A 20,301-nucleotide genomic window follows, 5' to 3' on the forward strand; every position below is an offset into this window, starting at 1 on the left:
AGGTCGCCCAACTGAGGGATCAGAGTTGAATCAACAAATCAATACTGAAAAAAGAAGTGCAAGAAAATTAAAACCAGCAAGAGACAAGCTATCAGTAAGAGCATGGAATGTCTGTACTTTATAGACTCCTGGAAAGCTAGACTTACTTTGCAAGGAGATGGAGTGATACTGACATGACATCCTTGGACTAGTTGAGGTGTGCTGGGCAGAGTCAGGGAAGATGAGAGGTGGAAGACTCATCCATTCTGTCCATAGTATAAAACACAAGGCAGGAGTTGGATTTCTTCTCAGTAAATGGAAGAATAATAATGGCAAGATTTGCAGCAAGACCATTTAACATGACAGCAATTCAAATCTATTCATCCACACCTCAGAAAGTACTGAAGAAGAAATAGTTATTCCATAGCAATTTGGAAATAACCTTGAAATCAATACCAAAGTAAGATATTCTAATTATTGGAGAAGATTGGAAAGGAAAATGAAGGAAGGGAAAGAATCATAGGCAAATATGGATATGGAGAAAGCAATGAAAGAGGAGAAAGAATGCTTGTATTTGCCTTGAAGCATGACATGGTAATTTGCTACACACAATTCCAGCAAAAAGACTTTAGGAGTGGACATGGCAGTCACCAGATGGAAGACCTAAGACCATACTAGACATGATACTTATAAGCAAGAGATGGACCACATCAGTTCAGTAGTATGAAACATTTCAAGGAGCAGACATGGAATCAGATGATAGTTTAGTGATTGCCCATATCAAGTTAAAACTCAAGTCAAGGCACAGTTTCAGAGTCAGAGAGATATGAGGACACTGGACAAGGAAATTACAGGGGAAGCATATAGGAAAGTGCTCTGAAATCCATTACAAAAAAAGAACTGGAGGATGGAAACAACAAACTAGCATCAGCAACAAAATCAGCATCAAAAAAGTAGTGGAACAAATGGTTCCAGAGACAGAAAAGCCACAAAAAAAAAAAAAAAAAGTGGATCTCACAGAAGACATTAAAGATAATTCAAAGGGGAAAAAAAACATTGAAGATTAGGAGAGAAATATCAATAAATACTATGCGTGAATGTAAAATAAGAGAAGTATATAAGAGGATCAGAAACACGAACAAGAAATGAAGTCAAAAAGCAGAGATCCATAAAAATGAAAATGGTGAAATCATGATGAAACACAGAAGAAATGGGAGAGAGATGGACAAGATACTGCCCAGAGTTATATAAGACACAGAGAGAAACAGATATACTGAAAGATGAGGTTGTAAAGTCAGTAAAACGTGAAAAACCATAAAAGCCCTGGGAATGATGAGATCATTGGAAAGATGTTGAAACATGGTGGTGAGGTGATAATTGATGAACTGTGCCAGTTGAGTAACATGGCATGGCATGGGAAGCAAAATGGACTGCAGAACAACAGCTCTAACAAGCCATGTGGGAAAAGTACTTATGATATTAATGGAAAGAATAAGGGAACTAATGGAAGAAAATCTGGAAGATGAACAAGCAGAATTCAGGAGACAGAAGTACTATGCATCAAATATTAATGTTAAGATTAATTGCAGAGAAAGCTCTACTTAAAAATAAAAATGTTTATATCTGTTCTGTTGACTTTTAGAAAGCATTCGACATTATAGATCAGAGAGTGGCATGGACTGTACTCGAATCTTATGTGGTGGACAAGAGCCTGCAGCTTCTGCATTATCACTGATGTTCTGCAAGAGACATATAATGATAATGCAGAAGCTGCTGTGTTATATAAGACAAAACTGTTGAGAAATGGAAAGATGGTTCTGGGCAGAGGCATAGTGAGGCTATGGCCAATGTGGCTCTGGCCATAGGCGCAAAAATTGATATTTTTGCGCAATTTTCTTTCCTGGCCATAGGCGCCAAAATTCCTCACACCGTCTCTGGTTCTGGACAACAAGAGACCCAATATCCCTAAGCATCTTTATGATGCTTTTAGAAAGTACACTGGATCTCATAAAGGATAATATAAGGGGAATTTCAATTGAAGGTATAAAAATAAATAATTTGCATTTTGCAGATGACCATTATTATTGAAGGAGATGAAGAGGAACTAGAAAGAACAGTGCTGAAGTAAAGTAAAGAAGGAAAGAGATATGGGTTGATAATGAGCACTGATAAAACAAAAACAATGATTTCAGAAAGAAGAGGATGAAAATGCAAATAAAGATCAATGAACAAGAGCTGGAAGAGGTTAGGAGCTTTCCATACATACCTGGGGAGCAACATGACGCATGAATTTAGACTGTAAAAAAAAAGAGATAAGATCTCAGATAATTGACTTGGATAAGTGTGTGACTAATGGACAGGTATCAGAAAGGAATGTGGGAGTGTAAATCTGCTAGATTTAAAGTACCAGTAATGTGTCCCAGGGATCAGTCCTTGGACCACTGTTGTTAAATCTATACATTAATGAGTGGAGAAAACCTTATAGAAGATATGGAGGGGGGATGAAAATTTCTGATAAACACCTAGAATAAAAATGACATTAAAGCAACTGATATAACTACAAGAAAGAATATATCTTAAAATCCTTTAACCTCCATGTTTCATCAAATTGTAATAATTTGTTCTTTTTCTTTTAGCACAGCGCTTCCCAAATATTCTGAATAAGTGGATTCCCTTATTCAGGTAATATTCACTAATTTCATGTTATCAGTCTGTGGTGATATTATTTGATCTATTCTACATTAAAAAATTTAACCCTGAGATGGATAAGTGGCTGATAAAAAAAAAAAAAAAAAAATCCCGCAAACAATCAGAAGAAGCAGAAACAGACTCATAAAAAAGGACAGTATTTCATATTTTACCAGAACAGCCTGCATCATCTTCAGAACCAAATGGTAAGAGGCAAAAAATGTAATATTTGCATTTGATTTTTGCAATATTCGCTGTATATGTTTTGTATTGAATATAAATACAATAAATATTATAATAATATATCTCTCTATTACGATGTTTTTTCGAGGGGGGCCATGAAATATTTTAATTTTTGCAAAGGGGGCCCTGACATCCAGAAGTTTGGGAAGCACTGTTTTAGGATATATAGTAGATATGTCAGAGGTTATGAAGACACAGAGGTGCAGGTTGTCATTAAGTTTTTCGTGCTGCAAGAAAAATCCACAACTCAGATTCAGCAGATTTTGTGTGAGACTTTAGGGGACTGTGCCCCAGCATATCCAACAGTTGCCAGATGGGTGGCCAAATTTAAAACTCGGCATCCTGAGACAACAGATGCTCCCAGGACAGGAAGACCTTCCACAGCAATCACACCTAAAAACATCGATGCAGTGTATGCCATGAACCTTAATGATACATAAATACCAGCTAAAAAAATTGCAGACTCTAGGGATATCCAAAAACAAGATGGGATCATTATCTACCAAGATCTGAGCATGCAGAAACTATCAGCGAAGGTCCACAAATGTTTGAATGCTGACCAAAAGAGAGAATGTGTGCTGTCATCTCAAAGGATTTTGGGTCATTTAGAGAAATCAGGTGCAAATGTTTTGGATCATATTGTGACTGTTGATGAAACATGGCTTCATTACTAGATCCAAACAATAGTCAATGGAGTGAAGACACAAAGATTCTTCACAGCCAAAGAAGTTTTCCAAACTAAAAAAGTCAGCAGGGAAGGTTCTTGTCATTGTCTTTTGGGATATGAATGGTGTAATCCCTACCAAGCACCTCAAAAAAATGTGAAACTGTTACAGCAGCAGTTTATTCAACAGCTCTCAAGGAATTGAAGGAGGTACTGAAAGAAAAACACTGTGGGAAACTGAGAAGAGGCATGCTGGTTTTGCACCTGCTCACACTGCGCATAAAATCCAACAGACAATACACAACTTTGGATTTCAATGTCTGTCTCACCTACCCTATTCACCAGAGCTAGCCCCCATCTGACTATTTCCTATTCCTAAATTTAAAGAAACACTTGAAAGGATAAATTTATCATAGATGATAAAGTCATATCTGAAGCTGAGGACTGGTTTGTGCAACAAGGGAAAGACTTTTTTCCTCAGAGGATTGCAAATGATGCAGCAGGATTATAACAAGTGTATAACACTTTGTGGAAAATATGTAAAATAATGTAACAGTTATATGGTTCTACCTCAATTCCTTCATGGTGATTATCACAACTTTTTAACACACCCTCACATTCCATTGTTTGCAGGGAAATCAGGGATGCTGCAGTGCTCACAGAATGATTTAAATAGGCTTAAACTGTGGGCAAATGATAATGGTTGTCAATTCAATGTCAATAAACATAAAGTTAGATACTTTATAATGAGATTTCCAATTACTATATGGGATTATGCTTGGAAAAACTGATGAAGCTAAGGGTCTTGGAATTATGGCATACAGGACGTTGAAGTTCAAAGATGACAGCATAAATAGCAAATATAACTCAGAGGATAATCAGTGCTGAAATGAACAGCAACATGTAAGGATAAGGAAGCCATTTGTCTTTTTATAATATGGCTGCAACAGAAATAACATGCACAGAACTAGACACACTGGTGAACAGGAGAAAGCTAGGTGATATGAAAGAATCCTATAAGATTCTGAAAAAGCAAAGAGAGAATGAGAATATGGAATCAATGGAAATTCAGTCTGTGTGTGGTTAAGAAAGGTGTAAGAGCTACATTTTTCTCAGAGAGCAGTGGATGAGTAGAACAGGTTGCCTGTTGAAAAGATGAGTGCATCTAGTGCAAATGAGTTGAAGAAAAAGGTATGACAGCTGGCATAGGTATGAATATCCTCCATTCTCAATGAGTCCTTTACTTCCTAGAGGTTGCTGATAATAAAAATATTTCAGTAAAAGCCCGTGTAAATAGTAATTGTATCCACAGTTATGTACTTTATTTACAAGGATGATAAATACATTCAGCCCTGCCCATATCAGAAGAAAACTGAAGGTCTGTGCAATTTTTGTAGTCTCAAAATGTCACTACTAGATGTGACATTTTTAAGACTCCATTTGCAGGCAATGTTGATGTCATTTTGAAATGGCATAAATATCAATTTTGGCCCATTCCTTGCTCGTGGACTAAATTCTCAACGATGAATTATATCACGCTATGCTGCAAGATTTGCATATAAAAGAAACATTTACATTTCTTGTATAATGTTGGTCCATGACATTTTTACCCCCCCCCCCCAGCGTGCACGTACAGAGAGAGAGAGAGACTGCTAATCTGGTTAAACAATGCTCCTCAATTCACTGGGGATGGAGAGTGGGAAGGCTATTAGTTCTCTTTATACAAGCACCAACTGATGATAAATGTTCTGTGTGGCATCCTGTGATCAGACCATGACCATTTGTATGGAAATTAATAGGTAGCACATGTTCTGAATGCCAAAACAATCCAGCTAGTGCAGCATTACCATATACTGGAAAATGTTAAAAAGCATAATAACGATTTAGTTTGAAAATTAATGTTTTTCATATTTCAAAATGTTTTCATAACCTTTACAATATGTAAAATAAACCATATTTAAAAAAAAAAAAAAAAAACTAAAAAGCTAAAGAGATTTACCAAATGCATGTGCATATGGGATGAAATATACAAGTAAATTCCTTGTGGTTGGTATCAAGGTCTATTTTGCTGTGATCAAAAGCATTTTACTTTTGAGAAAATAGTTATTATTCAGATATTGGCACTGCATAAGTTTTACCTATAATAAATTTAGTTTAATCCTTTATCCAAGTGTAAGCAAACAAAGTTTGTGCCTGAAGTATCTTCAGGACTGAGGTAACTCGTGGTAAAGGCAGACCAAGCTCTCATCACCTTGTCTTAGTATCTCCCATAATGCAAAGCACATTTCCTTGCAGACATGTATAATGCTATGCATTAAAGGAAGGGCCACTACCCAGACCAGTTTCGACATTTATTGAGGTCTCGTCAGTGGGAGCCAGACCCAGAGGCGGAAGCAATGGATAAGTCATATTTACCTATACGAGTTGCCAAAAGGTGTCTCACCTTATTATTAAATTATTCTGGATTTAGAGAGAGATGTTCGAAGTTTTTTTTCCCACTTGGTTAGACCTATAATAAATTTAGTTTAATCCTTTATCCAAGTGTAAGCAAACAAAGTTTGTGCCTGAAGTAAAGTTTTATCTCTACAGACTAAACATCAACTATATCTGTCAGTTCAAACACTCCACCTAAAAATTAAGTTTTGCAAATATAGCATTCAATACAGAAAAAATTTTAAAACAAAAATGACAAAAAATTATAACTGTATACAACTGATACAAATAATCACAAAGTTTTGTCTACATACTATCTGAAGGGGAAGTTGCTGAATAAAATATAAACAAACAACTCACCTCTGTTTAATTATCATTTCTACTATCTTCTGTGTTGTCATATCACTCCCACTGTCTAAAGATTTAAACCTGTTTCGCCTCTTGGGTTCCTAGAAATTTAACGTGACAATTTAAATTTATTATATATTAAAAAATAACATTAAGAACGTTAGTAATAAATGAGCACTGAACTCTATTACACATCTAAACAGGTAAGAACACATCAGAAGCTTGGTATTCAGGTATCAAAATGTCTAAGTCACACCAGAAATGATGGCAGAATCAGAATTTTAATAGGATTATACAGTGCAACATTAATTAATTCTGATAATGTATCTCATCATCAAATTCCTGTGACTCTTCAATGGAAAATTTGCCACCATAAAATTCATTAATAATATCAGAAGCTACCAAAGCGATCATATCTCCCTAAAAACTTATGAACATTGGAATCAAAAATACAGACTTCACAGATCATCAAATTTACAATATGATGACACTATCAGGAAAGAGATAGGTCTTGATTATCTAAATGTCCACATAAGCAAAGAAACTATTTTCCAAACCTTTACCTTCAAATACTTCCATAAATCTAAACCGTACTGAATGGCATACAAAAAAAGAATCAAAAGAAACGCTCAAAGAAAAAGGCCTAAATACTATCAACCTTCTTTCATCCTTCAAACAGGTTACTTGTTATACCGATGGATTTTCAGACACCAATATGATTAATGGGGATGCTAGTGCTGTCCTTCTATTCCCAAAAGGCGAAAAACTTTCAATAAAAGTTGGAATGGAAGAATTGCTTAAAATTTTACCAGCGAACTATATGCAATAAATAAAGCACTCGAAGCCTACTTAAAATTATCATCATCTCAACAATCAGAGGAAATTATAATTTACAGTGACTCAAGATCAGCTATGGAGGCAATCAAAAATGGCAATACCAAGCTCACCCAAGATATCCATAAAAGGGTTTGGAGAAAAGTTGCATTCTACAATGGATTCCTGCTCATGTAGACATTGATTATAATGAAGAAGTTGATAAATTAGCAAAAGAGGCTGGAGAACTCAACCAAGAAACTGACATGATAACTTTTGCTGATGCTAACACACTAGCAAAATCAAGCAATAGCAATAACACTATCAACATGATATTGAAATTTTTAATATGATACTGCCCTAATACCATCACTAAAATCAGAGATACAACACCAAATTCACAAAACTAATGTTGAAAGAAAGATCTCCACCACGATAGCAAGACTCCAATTTTAGAGGAATAAAGATCAATATGGATGGTATGAGAACACACAGAAACTGCAACTGCCCTAATACTGAACTGACACAAACTCACATTTTTATCTATCCAGCAATTACAGCAGCCTCGCAAGCAATAGACCCAAATCCTGAACAACAACTCTATATGAAAAAAATCATCAACATAGCCAAAGCAGTTCAAAGAGCACATGGAAATATCTAAGACTCCTTAAAGGACAAGAGACAACAACAGCATCAAATTCCTGACATGTATCCTCGGGGGAGGGGGGGGGATTACATGATATTATGATAGTACTATATAAAAAAAGTTACACCATTACTACAGATCTACAATTTTCCTCCAAATTAGCCTGTTATCCTTCAAGACTTCAATATTATCAGAACTTATATTTCTCTCTCTCTCTCCTCCCTATGGTAATTTTTAGTATATCACTCCACCTAGATCTGGTTTATTCGGTCTTTTCCCTTCTGGGTCTTTTGGCAAATAACACTTGTTTTCCTAACCTTTTTCCTCTTGTATTCTGTACAAGTGACTATGCTACTTGAGATTAGCTCTGCTAATACATTCCTAAATGCTAACAATGTCAAGTACTTTTCTAATATACTCATTTTTAATATGATACTGAAATTGATGCCATCTGTTCACTCCCATAAACTTTCTCAGAACTCTCTCTCTCATATATGTGGTTTCCAGTCTTTGATCAAGTGTTTTATTTCTAGCCTAGCTCTCAGATCCATAAAATAAAATTGGTATGAACATCGTCTTGTACACAACTGGTTTAGTATTTTGATTAATTTCCCTCTTATTTCACATAAATTTATTTAGTTGATTTCCTATCATACCAGCATTGCTAATTTTTCTGTCTATTTTCATTTGCCTTCTTCACTAAAAATTGTGCTTAAATAGTTGAAAAGTTTTACTTGTGCTATAAGTTCTCCATTCAGAATGCAGTTGATATTTTCAGTGTCTTTGTATTGATTATTTTCATACCAAATAAATTTGGTATTGTCAAATAAATACCAAAAACCCAGCTGTTATTCAATTTAATCAGGGAATCCTACAGACTTCTACTGGATTTATTCAGAAGTATAACATCATCTGATAAAGTAAGGCACTAAGATTAACATCTCCAATTTTGATATCATACTTAATATCACTTTCTTTCATAATGTGATCCATATAGATGATGAACAACTGTGGAGATAATCTACACCCTTGGCTCACACTTGATTTAACATTAAACCATCTTCATGTTCTTCCTTAGATTCTAACTGCATAAATCTTACCAACTCAGTAGGGAGATTCTTCTGTAGTTTTCATTTCCTTTTTTTATAGATGGTTACTATGCAAGTTCTACTCCAGTCATTCTACTTATATCATCTACTCCAGCTGCCATTCCACATTTCAGGTTTTTGATGGCTTTTTCTACTTCAAGTATTGATATGTATCCCTGATTGCATTCCTATTGAGTGTTTTCTACCATCATGCTGTCATTGATTGTTTCATTTAGCAGTCTTTCAAAATAATTTCTCCAGACATCTAGAATATCTTTTGCTTCAGTTTCCATGTCGCATTTATTATCTCTGATTCCTTTCACAGTATTATTTCCTCCATTTCTAAGCTTTTTTATCAATAACCTCCAGAATATTTTATCACATTCCAGATATTTATTTTCTATGTTCTTACCAAAGTCTTCCCATGACTTTTTGTTTCGCTAACACAATACTTCACCTTCTTACATTATTCTCTGTATTCTGTAAGATCTTGACTTGCCAACTTTTTTGATGCACTTTCTTCTTTTCCTTGATTGTCTCTTTAACTTCCAGTCCACCATGGAGTTTTGAATTTTCTATCCTTGCAAACAACCTCACTACATGCCTCTCTCTGGTTGAATCAAGCAAGGTTTTCTTGAGGGTTTGGCTCGTTTTCAATGTCTTTTTTTATTTTTTCTTGAATAATATTTGTGCATTTGAGTCTACAGTTCATATAGTTGAGCAGCTTTCAAATCTGAAAGCTGCTCAACTTTTGATTTGTTTTAAAACTTCCTTTCACATTCAATTTTATCCTGCTCAAAACTAAATGGTGATCACTTCCAATTCTGTATTCTTTGTATACCCTTGTGTCCTGAACCATTGGAAAAATATTGCTATCAATGATAATGTAATCAGTGAGACTTTTCTTATTTCATGCATCTTCTTTCATGTGCACATTTTTATGTTGAAATATGGTGTTAATAATAACTAGTCCATTTCCTGAATGGAAATCCAACAGGTACTTACCATTGTCATTAGTTTTGCTCATTTCCCCAAATTTTCCAATAACATCTCTATATGTCTGTAATCATTTTCTATTCTGCTGTTTAAATAACCAACAAGGACCAACTTTCCCTTTTTCATTGTGCCAGCTGCCTTCTTTAATGCCTTAAAAATTTTTTCCATTTCTTCCTTAGTTGAACTTTCTGTGGGACCATAGGCATAAATAAGCCTCACTGTCCAGTTCTTCATTCTGATATTTGACCACATCACTCTACTTAATAATGCTTGCCATTCAAGATTATCCCTATATTTAATGTTGAGTACTATAGCTGCTTCTTTTTCCTGATTGTTCTTGCCCGAATATAACATGTTGTATTTGTTGGAAAGATCTACCCTGTTTTTGTCTTCTTTGCCTGCTTGATAATGAATTATTATTATTATCATGGGCAATTCCAAGGAGTCCCTAGGCTCATCGAGGGAGACCCTAAATATCATGTCAAGAACAACTATTCAACATCCACACAGTATCTATCATACTTTGCCTTGAACTCGTTCACAGTCATGGCACCCACAACAGACGCTGGCAACATATTCCACTCATTCACCACTCTCAAAGCAAAAAACTTAGTTCTAACACCCCCTGCTAACCACACCCTTGCCCAGTTTCCATTGATGGCCTCTAGTCCTCTCACCACCAGTCCTGTTCTGAAAAATATCCTCTGAATTAATCTTATGGAAACCGTTCAGTAATTTGAATGTCTCAATCATATCACCCCTTTTCCACCTATCAACCCACAAATCTTCAACCTGTTTTCATAAGGTTCATTCCATAGACCTGCTATCATCTTAGTCACTCGCCTCTGGATCCTCTCCACCTCCTCCCCATCAAGAAGGAACCTAGGTGACCAAATCTGGGCAGAGTAGTCGAGATGATGTCTTATCAAGGCTCGATACAGAGGAACAATAACTTGCTTGTCTCTGCTTGTCAAAGTATTCTTCAGTAACCAAGTGATCTGATAAGCTGATTTAGCTACTTTTGCAATGTGCCCCCTAAACTTCAACTCCCTATCCACCAACACTTCCAAATCCCTGGCCTCGTCAATCTCCTGGAGTACAGTTCCACCAATGTGGTATACTGCTGCTAATCTTTTAACCCCAAAATGCATAACCTTACACTTTGCCACATTAAATTGACATCAATTCTTCTTAGCCCAGTCCTCCAATCTATCCAAATCATCCTGCAAAATTTTGACATCATGTGCATTCACTATTGCTCTACCCAACTTTGTATCATCAGCAAACAAATGAACAGTTCCCCTCAGATCCTTTCCTATATCGTTAACGAACAAATTAAATAGTAGTGGTCCAAGAATAGAACCCTGTAGCACACCACTAGTCACAGGTTGTCTTTTGGACTCTACCCCTGAATAAACTACTCTCTGATATCTCTCCATCAACCACCCTCCTATCCATCTCACCAACCCTATATCCATCCCCATATGCTGCAGTTTACTGATTACAGTTCCATGTGGTATCCTGTCAAAGGCCTTAGCAAGGTCCAGCAGTATCACTGTATACCCATTACCCCTATCCAGTTCAGCTGTCACTGAACTGGATAAGGACCTTCACAAAACCATGCTGTCCCCCATACAGTATCTCATTTTCATTTATCCATTCCTGTATTTTTCTCTTGACTTGAGAATTAAATATCATACAGAATTTCATGATCAAATTAAATGAAAGACTAACATAGCTAGAGTCTATCTCTTCAGCATGACTCTGCTAGATGGTATCAGTGGAGGTAGCAATGGCAAGGAGTCAGAAAGAATGATAGTGAAGAATTATGGGATGGATAAGAGGATTTATGAGAGATATGTGTATTAAGGTGATAGGTTGGATGAAAAAGAGTGTAAGATAATATGGAAGGGATGATCCCCAAAACAGTATTATTATTAGACTAGTCTTATCACTTATCAGAGAGGAGGAAGCAACAGCCGAGGGAAGGGAATTTACATAAGAAATCAACTTGGGTTGCTTATTTGAGTGGATAAGGTTTTATTGCCAGTCTGGTTGGCCAAGTGGTTAGCATATCCACTCTCTAGCCAAAAGGCTGCAGGTTCAAATCCTGTCATGGATATGGATGTTTGTAATTGTCTGTGAAAATACTAGTGGTGGTGGTGGGCAATAGATAGCATTGGTGTAGGTGATGATAGCAGTGGCTGTAGTTGGTGGAGGCAGAGAGTTGTAGAGTGGGTGCCCTCCCTCGATGAGTTTTTTTTGACTCCTTGGAGGTGTCATGTAATAATAATAATAATAGTATTATTATTATTGTGAATATACTGCCCAGAAGTACAAGGACTCATCAAGGGAGGGCTGCATGAGGGCTCCACTTATTATTATTATTCTTACAGGTGACTCCAAGGAGCCCTTAGACTCATCGAAGGAGGCCATAAACATGTTCATCACAACTATTCACACAGTAACTATCATACTTTGCCTTGAACTCATTCACTGCCATAGCACCCACAACAGACTCTGGCAGCTTATTCCTCTCATTCACTACTCTAAAAGTAAAAACCCAGCTCTAACACCCTTACTAACCACACTCTTGCCCAGCTTCCATGGATGACCCCTAGACCTCCCACCACCAGTCCTGTTCTCAAAAATATCCACTGAATTAATCCAATAGAAACCCTTCAGCAATTTGAATGTCTCAATCATATCTCCCCCCCCATCAACCAATTTCTGCAACCCACAAATCTTCAATCTGTTTTCATAAGGTTCATTCCATAGACCTGCTATCATCTTGGTCACTCACCTCTGGATCCTCTCAACCTCCTCCCCATCAAGTAGAAACCTAGGTGACCAGATCTAGACACAGTAGTTGAGATGGAGTCTTATCAAGACTCGATACAGAGGAACAATAACTTGCTTATCTCTGCTCGTCCCGAAGGGACCAGAGAGTAGTTTACTCAGGAGTAGAGTCCAAAAGACGGCCTGTGACTAGCGGTGTGCCGCAGGGTTCTGTCTTGGACCACTGCTGTTTAATTTGTTCATTAACGATATAGGGAAGGAAGTGAGAGGAATGGTTCATTTGTTCACTGATAATAAAAGTTGGGTAGGGCAATAGTGAATGCAGAAGATGTCAAAATTCTGATAAAATTTTGCAAAATTATTCTAATGGATTATACTTAAATACCCATCACATCTCCACTTGAACACATTCACCAAAGACACACTCGCACACCTAACAATGAAAAACACCAACCATGAAAAAACGTCGACCTCACATGCATAACAATATCCCTAACAAAATATTCCATCATGAAAGATAGAAACAGTACTTTCAAGAATTATTGGAAGATGCAGGACATGGAAAAAATAAAACCCTAAGAGCAAGACACACAAGCAAAATAGAAGATCAGAGTGAAGAAATTTGTGCAAATGAACTGTTAGCAGCAATAAATAAAATAAAACTGGGCAAATCAGCAGGCCATGACCAGAAATGGTAAAGAATTTAGGAATGAAAGCAATAAAATTTCTTTTACACCTATTCAATGTTGTATGGAAAAAGAAAATTATTCCCAAAGACTGGGAAGTAGCTATAATAATCTCTATATTTAAGAAAGGAGACAACTGCAAATGTGAAAACCATAGAGGAATTTCGCTTTTAAGCATTCCAGGAAAATTAATATGCCCGTATTTTAGAAGCGAGGCTTAGGAATCTAATAGAGGATACACTGGATGAAATGCAATATGACTTTCGAAAAAACAGAAGCACGCAGGATCTTATCTTCAGTCTTGGACAAATATCAGAGAAAACATTGGGATACGGAAAAGAACTACATTCATGTTTTATAGATTTTGAAAAGGTCTTTGACCAAGTTCCCAAACACTTAATATGGCAAACATTAAAGAAAAACAAGATACAAGATAACTTAATAGCAGCCATACAAAGCCTCTACAAAAGTAACAGAAATTATGTAAGAACCTGTAATAATAGATAAAAAAAATTTGAAACAAATGTAGGAGTGAGGCAAGGCTGTATCCTCAGCCCTCTTCTCTTCATCATAGTAATGGATGAAATTTTAAAAGCATGCCAAACAAAAACAAAAAAGTTCCACCTAGGATACAGGAAACTGAAAGAAACCAGAATTTCACACATGGCTTTTGCAGATGATGTAGTGATTCTAGCAAATACAGCTGAAGATCTGCAGTACAATATCAACATTTGGTATGAAGAAACAAAGAAAAGGAATATGAACATAAATATAAATAAAACTAAAACAACGATCATATCTAGAAACCAACAAAAACACATAATAAAAATAGAGAATCATCAACTGGAACAAGTCCACTCCTTTAAATACTTGGGATCATATATACAAGAAGATGGTTGACTAGACACAGAAATTACCAACAGGATAAGATGGGGAACAAAGCAATTCTATGCAATGAAAGGCCCACTCCTAGATAAGAAAGAAGTCATCCAGAATACCAAAATGGCAGTGTACCGTTCAGTGTTTCTACCAACATTAACATACAGTTGTGAGTCTTGGTGTTTAACAACAGGAAACACAAATAAACTACAAACAATTGAAATGAAATATCTCAGGAATGTGGCACAAAAAACAACACTAGATTGAATAAAAAATCAATCCATAAGAGACAGCCTTCAAGTTGCACCTCTGAATCAATTTATAACACAAGCCCAAATGAGATGGTTTGGACATCTTAATGGAATGGAAGAAGGAAGAATAGCAAAAACTGTATACGAAAGCCAGAAAATAGGAAAAAGAAACATAGGCAGACCCAGGAAAGGTTGGCAAAAGGAAATTAAAGAAAAATTGGAAAAGAAGGGAATTAACTGGAAAGAAGCAAAACAACAAACCTTGGACAGGATGGCATGGAAATCTCTGGCAAAATCTCGACACTTAAAGCATAAGAGATCATAGACGCAGAAGCTTCCAGAAATGACCTCAAGTTCTGCCTCTACCATTTCTGAGCTGCAAAATCTTCTCACAAACTCAGATGTTTCTATCCTCCATTTATTCCTGAAACTATAAAGAAAACATTCCCCCCAATCTGTCCTCATGTGTAAAATTCCACAGTCCAGTTATAATTTCAGTTACTCACTTCTGAATCTTTCCAACTGTCTTCATATATCCTTGGAACACATATGACCATATGTGGTCTTATCAAAGCCTTGTAAAATGGGAGAATAACTTCCTTATTCCCAAACATTAGTCTTAAACAGTACTGTTATCCAATGCAATGACTTAACCACCTTATGGCATGGAAAATGCATGCTCTCTGTATGGGTAACATGTCTAAGAGTATCTCTTCCCACAGTATGTTCTTTGTTCTTTTACTCTTAACTTTGAAATATCAACATGACTGCAAACCTAAATGAAAACCTTACAAAAATTTTTCAAAAAAAAAAATTAAAAAAAACTCACAAATCCTCTAAAATTTTTTTTCCACATTCACTTTAATAATATTTGTAGTAAAAACACAAACTTAAATTATGTGAATCATCACTTGCAGGCAACCAAACAGTCTTCTGTTTCATTAAATCCCAAATCTCTGCCACAACAACCACAGCCTATCTTTACTGTCCAAACTATGTCATGTATGATTATTTGTTCTACCACAAGGGATTGGTGCTTTTCTGTGATATAATATTCCTTGACAAAAGATGCATAATCTTGAATCTTCCCTTTTTCTGAATCGATTTTCTGAAGCTTAATCATTCATCATTATGCACCATTCATCTGCTGTCTCTACAAATTTGCCAAAATTCTAAAGTTTGATTTTGAAACTGCAATCTAAATTCCCTAACAGTGAAGTCATTTTCCTTGGTAACTTGTCTAAAACTCTAACTGGCTTCCTTTCATCAACCTGACTAAACTGTAAGAAAAGCAGAGGTATTTGCTTTAAGCAAACACTTTGGATGTAATTCCTAACCAGCTTCTTCAATAGCTTGATGACCACACCAGAGGTAATGATTAGTCTATAATTTGTTGCATCAATTCGAAATACAACATTGTACAATTATCTTGCTTTTCTTCTATTCATTAAGAACTGTGCATGTGCTGAAACTCAAGTTAAACAACCAAAGTCAGAGGGACTGCTAACTCTCTTGTGCATTCCACCAGCACCAATGCTAACATCCCATCCAATTTCAATGCTGTGTTTCACTTGCAAGTACTTTAATACCTCAAGCACATTAATTTCTCTATCATCCACATTCCAAAATTTGCAGAATAAATGGTTATACTTGTATACCCATTTATTTTGGTATGTATACTTTTACTGAAGTGAACACTTGACAATTCAGCTATTTTTAGTGAATATGTCACTTCACTGTCATCCACATTTACTCAAATTATTTTTCTGTCATCATTCTTTGTACTTCTTACAAAGTAATAAAATTATTTTAGATTTCCTTTAGCCAGTTCAACTAACTTCTTTTCATAATATTGATTTTACATTCCTCACCATGGCCATCACTCTCCTAGCCTACTCTTCATAGCACTCTAGATTCATAACATCACTCTTCTCATAACATCAAATTTGCAATATCCTCAATTTTATGCAGCTCTTTTTATCCATCCATTTAACTTCAATATAATTACTTCTCCTAACTTTGGGGGATGCAGTCAGATATAGCTTCCTATAGGTACCTAGAAAAAAGAAGAAAAAACTTTCCATTTAGCATTTCTTTGAACATTGAAATAGATTGTCTATTTAATAACTACTTTTATTACTATTCACTTGATAAGATTCTTTTCAGAATCTTCTGTTAATATATTCTGACTGTCCAGTGTTTCAAAAACTTTCTAAAACTAAATTCTGTGGTCTGCATTATCAAACCTCCATTCTTTCTTGTTTCTTTTGTTGCCTCAGTACTGAACACTCTCTCTCTCTCTCAGCTGTCAATCTTCCAACAATCTCCTCAGTGAGCTTGTACACTTGTTCCACTAAGTTCCAAGTGAGAAATTAATAATGGCTGACACGTTGTTGTTAGCAAATGGAGAATGTCTTTATGATGAATGACAGATATCACTATACACTTAGCAATTGTGAGTTAGAATAAAGAACCATTGAAATTATTACAATTATCAGATATCCTGCAAGTACAATTTTATCTCAAACATTTTACATTTTTTTGTTAAACAAATATTAATTTCTAATTAAGCACATGGCAAGTAAAGATCATATTTGGTTATGAAACTGAAACTAATAAAAAATAATGTAGAGGAGCAATCGTAAAAAATTCATGGTAAATTATGATTATTTTTATACAGTGAAGCATGGTCTTTCTTGCAGGAAATGAGACAGGAATTTGGTGATATTAAAATTCACCAGGTTATTCTCACCTCACTTGATAATGGGAAGGAGATTAGTGTTTAAGGTATTGGTTATAGAATATCTTGAAGCCTGAATTACCTCACTATGAGGTTTTGTAAATGAAGAAAAGGAATGGAGAATACTGTCATCAGGCAAAGCTACGACTGGATGTTGAGAGAGAGAGAGAGGATTATTGATGTATAGGAGGAAGAGTGCATATCAAAGCACAACACCCTGAGGTGTACTCCAGCCCTGAACTGAAAAATATGTTGAAAGGAAACAAAACTTGCAATGAATGACCAGAAAGGAAGCTGGTGATCCACTAACAAAGGGTAGGAAGAATAAGATCATATGCCTTGGAAATATCAAGAGCAACCACTTGGATTTCTCCAAACTTTACCATGGCTTATATCCAATGGGGGATAAAGTCAGCTGGGAAATTTGCTGTGGAGTGAGAATGGAAGAATCTACATTGGTGATCACTAAATAATTGGCAAGTCTCCAAGTAGTAAAGTAGTGGTTGCTGATGATCTTTCCCATATTTTTGGGAGTATTGAAGTCAGAGTAATAGGTAGATAGTTTGATGGTTGCCTTTTATCTTGCTTTTTGGTAACAGGTCAGATGCATGTCAGATGAGTATAATGGCTGGCAGAGGCAATACAAGATAGGTGTCAGTTCTGGATCACAAGATTTTGGCACTAGACTAAGGTTGAAGGATGCACGTAGAATGACAGAAGACAGAGACAAATGGATGAGAACTAATACATCAGGTCACAAGTCCTCAGACATGGGGAGATTGACTAAATAATCAGTCACAGAGAATGCCAGATGAGGTTTAGTGATGAATAATATATCGGTATTGGATGTTTTAAGCGGTGGTGCATATTACTAACATTAAAAGTAAACCCCAAGATATTGGTAGTCAATCTGAAAGTTTTTTATTTAACAAGGAATTTTGTTGGGTTTTTTGAGTGCATTTTTGGTGTTATTTTTTCAATTTTTAGACATTTTAAATAAATAACTTTTCATACAAGAAGTGCTTAAGGGTCAAAGCTGTATAACTGAGAGGAGACCTCCACATAGCCTTTAAAGGAATGTGGAGAACCGACCAGGGCTTCTGACCTAATGTCCAATCCTCACCTTCTCATGGTGCACCCTGTTGGGTATCTATTTTGATACTGAACGAATGAGGATGGGCTGGCAATTCGGGATTTAGCCGACCAAATTGTATTCTTATTGGTTAAACCAAAATAAAAAATGATGGTACCACATGACAAAATTTCATGCCGGTTGGGGCATCGCCCGGTTAAACAAGGCCCCCATTGTTTTCGCCAGGGAACCAGGGCGAACAGCGAAAAGTCAGCTACTGGAACAAATCTGAAAACAAACCCCAACTCAACATCACCAGAGTTAAAGATCGGTACTATCAACGTAAGAAGCCTGAATGGCAAAGAAATGGAGCTAGCTGAGGAATTAGATAAGTACCAGATCGACATAATAGGGGGTGACTGAAACAAAAAAGAAAAAAATTGGTGAGATCTTTCTGAGCAATAAATACAAAATCTTATATATTCAGGCAATGACAATCAAGGAAAAGAAGGAGTAGCCATAGTATTCAACACAAAATACGAGGCTAATCTTCTTGAATGGCAGTCAGTCTCAAGTAGAGTAATGTGGGCAAATATGAGAATGGGGAACTGGATAATGAGACTTATTTGTGCCTATGGTTGCACAGAAGGTTCTACTAAGGTAGAAGTGGAGGAATTTTTGACGCTTTAGAAAAGCAACTGACACAATGAAAAAGGAAAAGTTGGTCCTTGTTGGGGATCTAAATAGCAGAGTAGGAAATGATTGTGAGACATACAAAAATATTTTGGGAAAATTTGGAGAAAAGAGCAAAGCTAATAATAATGGCAAATATCTGTTGGATTTCTGCTCAGGACATGAACTGGTTATTACTAACACCATGTTCTAACATAAAAATGTGCACAAATTCACATGGAGAGAAGAGGCTAGAAATAAGAAAAGTCTCATTGACTATGTTATTGTTGATAGTGATGTTTTCTCCCTGGCGCAGGACACCAGAGTGTACAGAGGATTTGAAATTGGAAGTGATCACTATTTAGTCTTGAGCAGGATAAAATTGAATTTCATATTGAAAAGAATAACATGTAAGAAAGTTTTAAAGCGAATAAAAGTTGAGCAGCTCTCAGATGTGAACTGTAGACTAAAATACAGAAAGATTATTGAAAATAAAATGAGAGTTTGAGAACAGGAATCAAACCTTGGAGATTCAGTGGCAAACTCTGAAGAAAACATTCACTGATTCTGCCAGAGAGGCATGTGGTGAGGTTGTGTGCAAGGATAGAAAATCAGAACTCCCTGGTGGACACAGGAAGTTAAAGAGACAGTGAAGGAAAAGAAGAAAGCATATCAAAAGTTCCTGGCAAATAAGTCAGCTTTTACTCTTACAGAATACAGAGACAAATGTAAGAATAAACAGTGTGTAAAACTAGCTAAAGAAAAGTCATGGGAGGACTTTGGCAAGAATATAGAAAATAAATATCAAGACGGTGGCAAAATATTCTGGAGGTTATTGAAGAAGCTTAGGAATGGAGGAAAGAGTGCTGTAAAAGGAGTTATAGATGATAAAAGTGACATGAAAACAGGAGAAAAAGATATCCTTGAAGTATGGAGTAATTACTTTGAAAAACCGCTAAATGAAACAAGCCGTGATGACAGCACAGTGATCAAAAACACTGACCAGGCATGCAGTCAGGAATATATATCCATACTTGAAGTAAAAAAAAAAAGCCATCAAAGGCTTGAAATGTGGAAAGGCAGCAGGAGTAGATGATATTCGACCAGAAATGCTGAAGTATGGTGGTATAAAAGTCTTACAGTGGCTGCACTGCATACTTCAGAAAGCCTACAGAGGGATGAATTCCCGATGACTGGAGTAGAGCTCTCATAGTACCCATATATAAAAAGGGAAATAAAACTGCATGTGAGAATTACAGAGGTATTTCCCTACTGAGTGTTCATAGCAAGATCTATGCAAGTAT

The 20,301-nt window shown here is 36.1% G+C and overlaps 1 protein-coding gene across 2 annotated transcripts in view; it reads right to left on the reverse strand.

Moving 5' to 3' along the window:
* Pect (phosphoethanolamine cytidylyltransferase) overlaps positions 1 to 20,301 on the reverse strand; it is a 241,938-nt gene that overhangs the window by 19,846 nt on the left and 201,791 nt on the right. For both annotated transcript variants that reach the window (XM_090407732.1, XM_090407731.1), the window contains one exon: positions 6,368 to 6,456. In XM_090407732.1, the coding sequence (XP_090263858.1) occupies positions 6,368 to 6,456 (89 nt within the window). The remainder of the gene's footprint in view (positions 1 to 6,367; positions 6,457 to 20,301) is intronic.

Source organism: Typopeltis vanoorti, chromosome 17 (assembly GCF_054136105.1).
Source record: "Typopeltis vanoorti isolate ZY-2024b chromosome 17, IOZ_Tvanoo_1.0, whole genome shotgun sequence".
Classification (NCBI taxonomy): Eukaryota; Metazoa; Arthropoda; class Arachnida; order Uropygi; family Thelyphonidae; genus Typopeltis; species Typopeltis vanoorti.